Genomic DNA, 13158 nt, shown 5'->3' on the forward strand with positions numbered 1-13158 from the left:
GTTCAGCTCCTCAAGCAAGTTGAGCTTAAAGTGGGAAAAGGGTCTCACAATTCTGCTCCATTACCCAGGGAAGTAACCACGGAGAGTAAGGAGGTATGGACAGGCTCACCTACACAAGAACCCATCGAAAGACATCAGACAGTGAACAGAGAGAGGGAATCTTTGGCATCTTTTTACAAAAACAATTCGAATTTTGCCCATGTGAGCAAGAAGTTTGAAGTTCCTTCCATGAAGGTGGTTGCCAGGCAAAACCGGCACTCTCTTTGGCTCCTTGCTTACATAGCAATTGTCACCACATGGCCCCTCATTGGCTCTGCCCTGTTTATTCAGGGCAGAGTTCGCTTGAAGAATATATTTTCAAAAGTTTTGTCCAAGTAATTCATTTTTCACGATACTCCAGGCTTAAAGCAGTTATGAAAGAGCGCTTTGTAGATAAACATTGTCGAAGCCGGTGATCCTTCTGTGTTATACAATGCAGATTTTGCATTCATTGATGATTCCGAGTATGTGTAAAAGGTGCCGGCACAGGAACAGGATAAAGCTTCTGTTTCATGGCTTGCATTATCGGGATCAATGACGATTTGTAAGAATTCCTAATGTGTTTGTAGAATACAGTGATGGAAACAAAAGAGTTCTTTGAACTGGGTTCTCAAAATCTTGACATATCAATGCTTAAAGGATCATTGGCCAGTATGTAAGCTATCTCAAATCTCTGAAATATGTCTCCTTGGTTTATCCTCCAGGGAATGGGATGCTATTGAGCATTTCCACAGCTTCATTCTTTTGTGGCTTCCCCACTCTCATTCTGCCCCAAAGCTGTTCAGTTTAGTCTCTCTTGCTGCCTTTCAAGTAACTGGTTTGGTCCCAGCTTTTAAGGAAATGGTGGTGCTTCTGTTGCATTGCGTATGCAGGACGATATATATTCAGAGCAGCTCATAGAGCTTAGTGTTTTCAAAATTGTGATTCAGTTTTGTTTTAGACTCCGTTTTCACTATAGACAGTACTCTGCAGGCAATTTCATCCTTTTGTACAGGTTTTGCGAGATAAGTTAAAAAAACATTTAAAAAACAAGTTCATAAGAAGAATGATAGATAAAATAATGTATTATGTTTTTTCGAGTTCATAAGAAGAATGATAGATAAAATAATGTAGTATGCAGCTTGTTGACCTTTTCGAAAGCTTAAAGAGCTAGCTTTAATTTCTTAGTGTCATTTTCTATCCATGCTTTTTTGTCAACTTATCTTGAGATATTTGCACTTTTACTTTGCGATGTTAGCTTTTCTATTTTAAAAGCAAGCTCTTTAATAGCATCATGATCCTGGTACTCCTTCCACTATTCATATTTGATTGAGAAACTTCATGTTTTTAAAAATATTTTGCCTAGCTCCATGAGATGGTAGAACTTGCTAGCTTTCATGCCCCGAACGCTTTATGGGAGCTTCATGTGATGTTGATGATCGCTTTGACAAGCAATTGTCTTTACCCCAATGAAGCCCAGGTTTTGAAAGTATAGTCTCTATTTTTTGGTTGCTTTCTTTGACTTGCTCCTTATTTCTATGGATTACTCGGTGCAAAAATATACAAGCTTCTCAACAACTCGACATAATGCATGTAATACACACATCGTCTGAAAACGGAATATCGAGAATGACTCGAACTTAAGGAGCCTCCTTAGCTCTTGAGAGAGAGTGCCACTTTGAACTCAAATTATTCATGTAATAGAAGCAAGGTGATTTAGAGTTGGCCCCTTTTGCAACATTGTACATACACTTGAGAGTCTTGAGGTTGCTAGCAAGATGCCACTCTACTTGGAAGCTTCCAACATTATGCACAAGTGATACAAAGATTTTTTGGTTGATGAAATACCCAATGTAAAAAGTCTTGGTATTCTTTCAAAACATGCAAAAAGCTTTTCCTTCTATTAATATAACACAATTTAATGGCAAAAATAACATAAATTCTCAAACCTTAAATGCTCTTGGCTACCATGTCTTTTGTGAAGATCGTGTGTTGCTCATTGGAGTGCTTAGTCGTGAATGTTATTGTGTTTTGTTTTGTTTCTTCCTACTTCAGTATCTCACACTCATCCAATTTGAGCATAATAGTTTAGTGTGCATTTTATTAGCATTATTATAGAATTTAACCATCTTTTCTTGATATCTTTTTAAGCCAAAGGAATTTACTAGAGAAGTCATTTAAGTGCACCACCCTTCCAAGCTTCTAAAATCTTGACTAATAAATATGAATCACCCAAGTAGTTTGAAAGTTCATTGTAAAGAACCACATTAGAAAAGCAGAGGACGAGACCTTTCTATCTTTTAAGATGTTTGATTATTCTTTTGTTCACTGTCATCGATTAGAATTTGAACATGTAAAGTGTTACATACCCTGTAAAGGTGCCCTTGGACCACCTCTAGTAGTAGTAAGAGTTCAACTAGCCCCAAGAGTAGCCCATTGGATAGTGGAAGCCAAGTATAACTCGGGTTTAGGGGTGAAGGCACCCATGGTTGCAGTGCTTGGTGTTGGTGGGGATCGGTAGACCACCAATAAATAGCCAAGCTTTGAGGTGTTAGCCTCACCATATGATACATAAGGGTGTTTCTAAGTGCACTTTCAAGCGCTATACAGATGGTGATGAGCTCAAGCTCCTTACCTCCTCCCTCCTTTGGTCGTGACGTTGTGCATGGGGACATGTATCGATGATATAAAAGCTTGGTGGAATTGAGCATAAATTCAAAAAATAAGTTCATATTTATTTGCTATCTTGACTAGTTATCGAATGTTTGTTATGTTAATGCAAGGGGGATCTAGTGGTTTCTTTCCTTTTTTTTAGTTATTACATTCCTCAAGGTTGGAAGGTTTGGGGTCATAGGTAGGTCGCTGTGAGGAAGAGATGTGGGAAACTCCAGCAAAGACAAACCAGAAAAGAAGGCTTTATTTTGGGTATCTCCCCTTGATCGTGTAGACTCACCACATATCTATTTGTAGAGGGGTAAATAAGCGATTTTTACTTACGCTGCACAAGTACACCTTTGGCAATTTGCAAAGTTTGCAAGGCCCCTCGTTGGCCGATCATTAGAAGGTAACCAACAGCTCATGCAGTTTGTGTAAGGAAGTTAGTGTTCAAGATTGGGATGGGACATGCTAAGTTGCAGATTGAGCTATGCATAGTTTATCATGTAAATGTGCTCACTATCTCTCTTCTCGCTATATAAACGACGCCAAAGAACTCACCATCTTCCACGCGTTCCTCTCTCTCTCTCTCTCTCTCTCTCTCTCTCTCTCTCTCTCTCTCTCTCTCTCTCTCTCTCGTTCGAAGGGAGTCACACACTCTGATGAGTAATGCACTACCTAACTTTGCCTAGTCAATTTTTTTTATCAAAGCTAGTATAAGTAAAACATCGTTACATATTTTGGTTGTCAGAGGTACAATATATATATATATATATATATATATATATATATATATATATATATATACATATATATATATACATATATGTATGTATATATATATATATACATACATATATATATATACATACAAATATATATATATATATATACATACATATATATATATATATATATATATATATATATGTATGTGTATATATATATATATATATATTTGTATGTATATATATATATGTATGTATATATATATATATATATATATATATATATATATATATATATATATATATATATATATATATATAGAGAGAGAGAGAGAGAGAGAGAGAGAGAGAGAGAGAGAGAGAGAGAGAGAGCGCTCCTAGTCGTTTTTTGGTGGCTCATCGTTGTTTAATATATAGACAAGTCATCATGTGCATCTTGAATAAGTAAGTGTGGATACCTTATTAACATCTCAACAACGGGTTCAACTTACTTGTATCTATGGGTGTAATCCCAATTTAAAAATATGAGAAAATCCCTATTATAGATGATGCATGTGCATCTAGAGTGATCAAGAATTGAGACAATGACACAAGTAACCTCAACCATTTAGCATTTTGCGGTTAGGAAATATGACGTAGCTAAGTAGATGAATGAGTAGTTTACTTAATGGAGAGAGATAAATTATCACACACAAGAGATTAGAGAGAGAGAGAGAGAGAGAGAGAGAGAGAGAGAGAGAGAGCACACAATATTTGTGGTTCACCCAATGTGGGCTACATCCACGGGAAAGCAGCTACTCAATGGCTTTAGTACTTCAAGCAAAAAGTAGGTTATAGAGGGATTATACCCTTTATAGAGCTCCTGCTTTGCTTCACTCTCACCACCTTACACCCACCTTGTTGCATCAACTTCACACTCCAATATGTGTCTAGAAATGGCCTCCTTTTATAGACCAAAAGGTTGCCCTCTCTCAGGAGAGACAGCCGTGGCTGCCCTTGTGTAAACAAGTCCAAATGAACCCTTCAATCCACCCATGTGTGGCCGCCCTTGAGAAGACAAGTCCGCCTTTGAAATCGGCTATCGGTCATTGAATTCGGCCACTGGCCATCGGTTATTGACTTCCGACCACCGGCCACCAGCCATTGACTACCGGTCAACTGGTCAAACGACCGACCGTTTTCTGACTACTTTCTGGCCGTCGTCCGGTCATAATATTCCGGCAAAGCCAGTTTTGAGCTTTGCTGGAAACTGGCCGTGAAAATTTTGGTTTCCGACGAGTGAGTTTTCTTTACACACGATGGCTTCTCCTCATAATGGGGCCTTAGAAATGTGCGTTTTTAATACAGAAAATTACAAGGGGTAAATTAAGCTCCATAATTAACAATCTCCCACTTGGAGACTGATCTCCAAACCAAACCTGTGACTGCTTTCCATCCTGGCTTCTATTCTTGAATGCTAATTGAAGATGAGCAAAAGATCAATTTCTCCTTGTTGACCACCTTTGTAAACATGTCTGCAGGATTTTCACTTGTGTGCACCTTTCTTTGCTTCGGTTGTCCCTCTTCCAAAAGAGTGCGTATGAAGTGGTCTCACCTCAATGTGCTTTTTCCTTGAATGAAAGGCTGATTTCTTCGCAAGATGGATAGCGCTTTGGCTATCACTATACAAGACACAATTGTCTTGTTTGAATCCAAGCTCTTCTAATAATTTGTGAAGACACATAATTTCTTTGCTTGTCTCTGTCATTGCTACATACTTTGCTTTCGTTGTAGAAAATGAGACTACTTCTGCAGCTTTGAAGCCCAGCTTACTGCTGTGCCTCCAATCGTGAAGACATAGCCAATAGTGCTCCTTAGAGTTGTTGTTCCTTTCAGATACCTAAGTATCCACTTCACAGCTTGCCAGTGCTCTTTACGTGGATTGTCCATGAACCTACTTACAACTCCCACTACATGTGCAATGTCTGGCCTTGTCCAGACCATAACATATATAAGAGAATCTACCGCTGCAACATATGGAACTTTAGACATATAGGCTATCTCCTCTTGTGTCTTTGGACACATATCCTTGGTTACTTTAAAGTGACCAACCAAAGGTGTAGAAAATATTTTTGCATTTTACATTGCAAACCTTCAATATGTCATCAACATACAACATTAGGATGATGGACTTCCCATCTCCCAATTTCTTTGTGTAGACGCAGTAATTTGAGTTGCATCTTGTGAATCCATGATCCAACATCCATCAATCGAACTTCAAGTACCACTGTTTTGATGCTTGCTTTAAACCATACCTGCTTTTCTTTAATTTACAAACCATTTTCTTCTTATCTTTTACTTCATACCCCTTTGGTTGAAGAATGTAAATTTCCTCCTCTAAGTCACCGTGAGGGAATGCCGTATTTACATCCATTTGTTGCTGAAGATTTAAACCATAAGCAGTCTTTATCCCTTCTTCTTTGGATTCGTGTTGCATAGCTTCCTCGTATGATTCCGGCTCTCCAAAATCTGAGATCAAAAGATGGTTGAAGGAAGGAATAAACCTTTCTAAAGGTCTACTTGCTCTTGTAGATCTTTAGGGAATACGTTGAGGCTCCTCATTTGGTTGACGTTGTTGTACGTTATCGCCGTTTGCACCTCCTTGAGTCTTCACCGTCCTCAAGCTCTATGTACTCATCACGTGTTTCTTTTGTTTATTTTCTTTCCAAGTAATCTTTGTACATATTTTGTTCGTTAAAAATTACATCTCTACTCGTAAAGATTTTACTATCTTCACGATTCCATAGGCGATACCCAAAGTCACCTTCTCCATAGCCGATGAAAAAACACTTTCTGGACTTTGCATTTAGCTTTGACCTTAGGCTTCTATCTATGTGCATGAAAGCCTCACACTTTGAGAAATGAATAATTCACCGGTTTACATATTCACGCCTCCTCTGGAACTCCCCCATCCAATACCGTTGAGGGTGACCGGTTGATTAAGTACACAGATGTACTTACTACTTTTGCCCAAAGCTCAAGCGGTAAGCGTGTATGTAACTGCATGCTTCGTGCTCGCTCCATGATTGTCATGTTCATCCTTTTCAAAATATCATTTTGTTGAGGTGTCCTTGGGGTTGTCTTTTGCCTCCAAATACCATTGCTAGCACAAAATCTTTCAAAATCTTGGATGCAATATTCGTTTCCATTGTCGGATCTGAGGCATTTAACCTTGGTACCTATTTCATTTTCCACAAAGGCTTTCCACCTTTGAAATATGAAAAACACATCAGATTTATTCTTCATTATATAAATCCATGTTTTCCTAGTCGCATCGTCTATAAATGTTACATAGTACAATGAGCCACCAAGTGATGGTGTACTTGCACGACCCCAAACATTAGAATGAACCAACTCAAGTTTTTTATTTTTTCTTTTATTTCTTGATTTTTAAAATTTTACCTTCTTTTGTACCATAAACACAATCTTCACAGAACTTTAAGTCCACTTCTTTCAAACCTGGTATAAGCTTCTTTGATTGAAGGATTTGCATTCCTTTGGCACTCATATGCCCAAGGCCGGTAGTGCCACACCGCACTGCCAACTTCTATAGTTGTTGCACACGTTGAAGATTGCAAGCTGACAGTACATAAGTAAAGTGTACCAAATTTTTCTCCTTTGGCAACCACCAAAGACCTCTTTGAGATCTTCCACTGTTTGTTTCCGAATGCAATGTTGTGACCTTCATCATCCAATTGTCCTATAGAGATCAAAACAGAAGGAACATGCCTAACATCTTTAAGCTTCCATTCATTTTCATTAGCAATTTTGACACAAACTATACCTTTGCTGACAATTTCACAAGCTTCATCATCTCCCAAGTATACATACCCAAAATTACCTTTGGTGTAATCTTCGAAATGTTGCTTGTGTGGTATCTATCGCATGGAAGAATCTACTATCTAGGAATTAGACACATTGTCTAATGAGAGAATTAGAGCATCTTGTTGTACTTTACCTGCCACATTGGCCTCCGATGTTGGTTTGTTGTCTTGAGACTCCGACTCCTTCTTCTTCTTAGACCAGCAATTCTTCTTGACGTGGCCCTTCTTCCCGCTGTTCCAACATTCAAGAACTGACTTTGTGTGTAACTTGCTCCGCCTTGAGCGATCACAAATCTTTTGGTTTTTGAACCTCTCCTTAGGCCTTCCTCTTGTTTCCATTGACAATGCAGCACAATGATTCTCTTGTGCTTCTTCTTCGCATTTCCTCGCTTAGGAGTACACCTACAAGATTATCAGACTTAAGAGTATTTGTGCCAGAGATAGAATTAGATTATAGCAATCACAAGACTCTCCCAACTATCCGGTAGAGACGATAGTATAAGGAGAGCTCGCACTTTGTCATCAAAATTTATTTTCACTGATCAAAGTTGACTTATGTTGGTGTTAAAATCATTTAGGTGTTCTGCAACTGAACCATTCTCTACCATCTTTAGATTGAACAAGTGTTTCATGAGAAATACCTTATTGGATGCCGATGGTCTCTCGTAGAGGCTGTTAAGTGATTTCATCAAGTCCTCCGTGGTCTTCATCTACGAAACATTGAAGGCCACCGTTGACACCAAGTTTAACCGGATTGTTCCTAGTGCCTTTTGGTCAAGGACAATCCATGCTTCATGTACCATCGTTGCGGGCTTCTTTGCAAGACCGCTTAGTGGAAAATAGAGGTCCTTCTAGTAGAGATAGTCTTCAATATGCATCTTCCAATGTTGGTAGTTGTACCGTTGAACTTATCGATCTTGAGCCTTCTTTCCTCCACCATTACTCCCACTCAATTCAAGGAATCATGTCCTTGAGATACTTTAGCTATGAGAAAACCTTGCTCTGATATCAGTTGTTAGAAAATATGATGTAGCTAAGTAGGTGAATGAGTAGTTTACTTAATGGAGAGAGACAAATTATCACACACAAGAGATTAGAGAGAGAGAGAGAGAGAGAGAGAGAGAGAGAGAGAGAGAGAGAGCACAATATACGTGGCTCACCCAATGTGGGCTACATCCACGGGAAAGCAACCGTTCAATGGCTTTAGTACTTAAAACAAGAAGTAGGTTACAAAGGGATTCTATCCTTAATAGAGCTCCCGCCTTGCTTCACTCTCACCACATCACACCCACCTTGCTGCATCAACTTCACACTCCAAAATGTGTGTAGAAATGGCCTCCTTTTACAGGCCAAAAGGACTGGCCTCACTTGTGAGAGGCAACCGTGTGTAGCCGTCCTTGTGTAGACAAGTCCAAATGGACTCTCCAATCCGCCCATGTGTGGCCATCCTTGAGAAGACAAGTCCGCCTTTAAAATCTGCCATCGGTCATTGACTACCGGCCAACCGGCCAAACGATCGACCGTTTTTTGACTACTTTTCGTCGATCGCCGTCCGGCCATAATATTCCAACGAAAAAGAATATTCCTACGAAGCCAGTGCTGTGAAACTTTTGGTTTCCGACAAGTGATTTTTCTTCATGCACGATGGATTCTCCTCATAATGGGGCCTTACAAATGTGCGTTTTTAATACAAAAAATTACAAAGGGTAAATCAGGCTCTATACTTAACATTTGCGAAGACACTCACATCATTTTATGCTAAACCTCCTCAATGTTTTATGGGCATTTTTTCTTTTGAGATTCATTGAGAGTTTGTGTTTATCTTTCTTGGAGGGGAAAGGGTTAAAGCTATCTCAACAATTATTGGTACGAAACTTCAAAAATTACAACAAATTAGTTGTAGTCTTGGTCAACTTATACAAAAACACTAACTCTTGGTATAGGACTTCAAAATTACAAGAAATTAGTTGTAGTCGTGGTCAACTTATATAAAAACATTAACTCTTGGTATGGGACTTCAAAATTAGTTGTAGTCTTGGTCAACTTATAGGAAAACATTAACTCTTTGGTGGGTCTTGTACATCTTTGTCCATAGTGACAAATGGACATATGCAAACGAGAACTTGAAAAACATTTAGTAGCTTGCAATTAGGGTATAACCTTGAGCACACAATGTGGAGAAGGCTGGGAATTTAGAATGCGAAGATACTCTAAAAAGCACAACCATATCCACTAGTGCTAACCAATTTAGCTCACAAGTGACTTAATCAAAGGTGTTGTGTTTGTTTTTGGCAAATGGGGAATGGTATATAGCATTGTAGTCTATCTTTTGAGAAGTATGGTCCTACATCCCTAATAATATTCCTTTTTCTTAAACAAAGGAAAAAGTGTTCAACAAAATTAAGAAGGATGTTGAAAACTTTACTAGTTTATAAAAAAAGTTACAAATGCAATGCATATTTTAGGCGGGATACTCTTTCACAAAAGTATGGGATTCTATAAATTCTTGATTGCAAAGAGATTAATAGTCTTTGTTGACATCTATAGTGTAATAATATAAGTGAAACGTACAATGGAGAGCTTATCAAGATAAGTAGAAAGATGAATCTAAATCATGGTAAAACATGGGTCTAGAACTTCCATGCACTTAGCGAGCTTACACAGCTTGTAACAATATAATTGTCAAGTTTTCTCTTTGTAGGCATCTAGTGAGAAAAGAAGGTATGTTTCTTTGTAGAAGATTCTAAATCATGGTAAAACATGGGATCTAGAACTTCCGTGCACTTAGCAGACTTACACAACTTGTAGCAATATGATCGTCTACTTTTCTTTTTGTAGGCGTCTAGTGAGAACGACTCCTTGCAAAAGCAAACCATATAATTGGTACATGATTGTTGGAAATAGAGTTTGCAATCCATTATGGTTTGCTTGCAAGGAGTTCCAACAATCATGTACCAATTATATGGTTTGCTTTTGCAAGGAGTTGTTCTCAGATTGGATTGTGATGTCGAAGCAAGCTGCCGTATATTTGCAAAAAGTGTAGAGAATTAATTCATGCTCACTTTTGATGCATGCATTGTAGGCAGAAATCTTTCCAAAGCTTAGGAGAAACTAACAAGAGGCTAGAAAGTCAAATAAGGTGAATCCATGACACTGTAAGCTGATGAAAATTTAAGTAGAGGATCAAAACCTGGTTCTCCAAAGTCCATATCACTAAAGCAATGGCCATAAGGTGTTTACTCCACATTTGAGTTTATTTTGCAGGAGGTGACGAAGCGATTTTAGAGAGTTATTTTTGAATGAAATCTTCACTCATGGAGTAAAATAAAGTCTATTTTTGGATTTATTCGTTCATCTCATTTATACGTATACAAATACCTCATATGGACACAATTGGGGAATTTGTGCACACTTTAATTGGTTTTTGATAGCAATGTTTGTTTTGCAAGAAATTATGCACTATAAATTTTCTTAATTACAAGATATTGTTAAGGTTATGGAATCTCAAGTGAACCGTTCAATGTGATCCCAATATTTATTTTGGCTTTAGGTATTTATTTTACTTATTTGTCAAACTCTAGGTAGTGCAATTTGCTAAGGTGACTATAAGTACAGCTAGCCCCATCAATTCATTTGCCAAGGTTGGTTGGTTTATAATCTCTCTCTCTCTCTCTCTCTCTCTCTCTCTCTCTCTCTCTCTCTCTCTCTCTCTCTCTCTCTCTCTCTCTCGCTCGTATTCTCGTATTCTCGTGTATGCTCTACGCTTTTGCATCGTTGACTTTGACATGGTATTAGAGCACAAGGCTCATTCATCTTGGGTGGAGATTATTGCGCGGAGAAGAGGAATTGAAGAAAGAAGAGGAATTGAAGAAAGGACCAACATTTTTGCAAACATTTTGATCAGTGTTGCTCTTAGGCTCCATCGGCATTTTCCTTGAAAGTTGCATTCTGAGGGTTATAGGTGTACAGTAGTGGAGTCTCCTCCTTGCGTTTTGAAATGTAGTGCTTTGGTAGCTTTCTAGGGCGGCATGGTCCCTCACAGAATGTTTTTGAAATGCACAAGGAAGGATTGTAGCTCTCTACAATGCCTTTGTAAAATTCCATCAGTGACAACAAATCCCGGTAGCGTTTTGAGAGGTAATGCTATTGCGGCAATTTTGCGTGCTTCTTGAAAGGCGTTTCTCAGACCACCAATTGCACATTGTTTTGAGAGTCGCCCAATTTTGAAGCTTTCCTTAAAATGCTATGTTCTTAGTGATGGCTTTGGGAAGTGCATATTGAGAGGTAGTCTCGATAATAGCATCCTAAGTGATTGTGTTTTGATATGTTGCACGATCATGGAACTTGAGGCATTTTTTACAAGCCGTTCAATAACCATTTTCACATAGCCTCAACATCAACAAAGACGAACCAAAACCAGCACATGGCTATGGAAAGTGGATCAACCAACACCTAATTAGCACCTTTTTCATGACACAAGTGCTCAAGGAAGCCATCAATTTGTTTGGCTCAAGAATGGGAAGTCAAAAGCAAATGAACAAATTTGCTAGAGGATAGAGGCAAAGGAAATCTTGATAAGAATGGCAGAACTAGGACTCAGTTAGTTGCCTCGATACTCACAAGGTCCAAGAGCCATTGTTAAAAATGGGAGAAGACGCTTTGTTTGGCTCCAAGATGCAAAGCCAAAGGCAAAAGCAAGAACTCACAAGAGGACAAAGGCAAAGGCAAGCTAGACAGATATAACGGTGATAAAGAATTGATAGAGAAGATCGGCATGGCACATGTGGTAGCGACTACAGTGGACACAATGCTAGATTTGTAATTAGGTGGTAGTTGCTGCAACTAGATTCATCTAGAGAGAGGCTCATGAGTGGTAGAGGGGGGCAAAATGAAGCTCCCTAAAAATGATTTGGACACATGTGATCTAGGTGTTTGAACCCGTGGGTCAAAGTTCAAGGCACATGCATCTGGTAAGGAACCAATCAAACGTATTTGAAACATTGGATGAGTACACCAATCCATTTTTGTTGGCTGGATTATGGATAGGAGGTGTTTCAAAGTTCATTGTTTGGAAATTCTAGAAGTGATATGTTCACAATTCACAAATGGAGATTCTTGGATGTAGTGTGGTCTATAGTTCAATTTTCTAAAAGGAAAATGATGCTCAAGATGGCATTCTACTAAGGTAAAAAGCTGGAGGGTGCATAACCAAGTAGTCGGCCACTGTTAGAGTGTTTATGGTAGCTTCTTCATCAACTTTGGTCTCACTATTTATGTCCACTATGAGCTGCAGAGAGGATATTAAACTTATGGCATCTCAAGTGAACTACCCAATGTGATCCCAATATTTATTTTGGATTTAGGTATTTATTTTACTTATTTGTCAAACTCTGGGTGGAGCAATTTTCTAAGGTGACTATATAAGTACACCTAGCCCCCATTGTATAATCATCAATTCATTGCCAAGATTTGTTGGTGCAATAAGGACTATTGTTTTGGTTTGCGTAGCCTCACATTACTGTCATTGTGCATTGTTGATTATGTAGGTGTGTGCATACATATGTATGCATGCATTTTTATATGTCTCTTTAGATGGTTCAAGTCTTTAACTTTGTGTGTGTGTGTGTGTGTGTGTGTGTGTGTGTGTGTGTGTGTGTTTTCTCATTAAAATCCTATGCTAGAGTTATGCTTATAGAATGCATCATTTGTACATCTTTGTTCTTATGTGTGAATGTGTTTGTGTATGGTGAGTTTACTTTATCCTTTTCCAAAGTAAGGATTCAATTAAAAATACAATAGCAAATAAAGCATTGACAGAACTGCAATATCAATACACTTTTGTTTTGAAAATTAAAACTTAAAGAGAAAAGCAAAAGGGGGAAAAAATAGTTTTT

The 13158-nt window shown here is 38.4% G+C and overlaps 1 protein-coding gene across 3 annotated transcripts in view; it reads left to right on the forward strand.

The window, feature by feature from the left end:
- The window catches only part of LOC147448326 (uncharacterized), a 120347-nt gene extending 119565 nt beyond the window's left edge, over window positions 1–782 (forward strand). For all 3 annotated transcript variants that reach the window (XM_086524170.1, XM_086524171.1, XM_086524172.1), the window contains exon 15: window positions 1–782. In XM_086524170.1, coding sequence (XP_086380296.1) covers window positions 1–378 — 378 coding nt within the window. In that variant the 3' untranslated portion in view covers window positions 379–782.
- The last annotated feature ends 12376 nt before the right edge of the window (window positions 783–13158 follow it).

The sequence above is a fragment of the Adiantum capillus-veneris genome, chromosome 11 (genome assembly GCF_014529385.1).
Source record: "Adiantum capillus-veneris isolate H3 chromosome 11, ASM1452938v2, whole genome shotgun sequence".
In the NCBI taxonomy this organism is placed as follows: Eukaryota; Viridiplantae; Streptophyta; class Polypodiopsida; order Polypodiales; family Pteridaceae; genus Adiantum; species Adiantum capillus-veneris.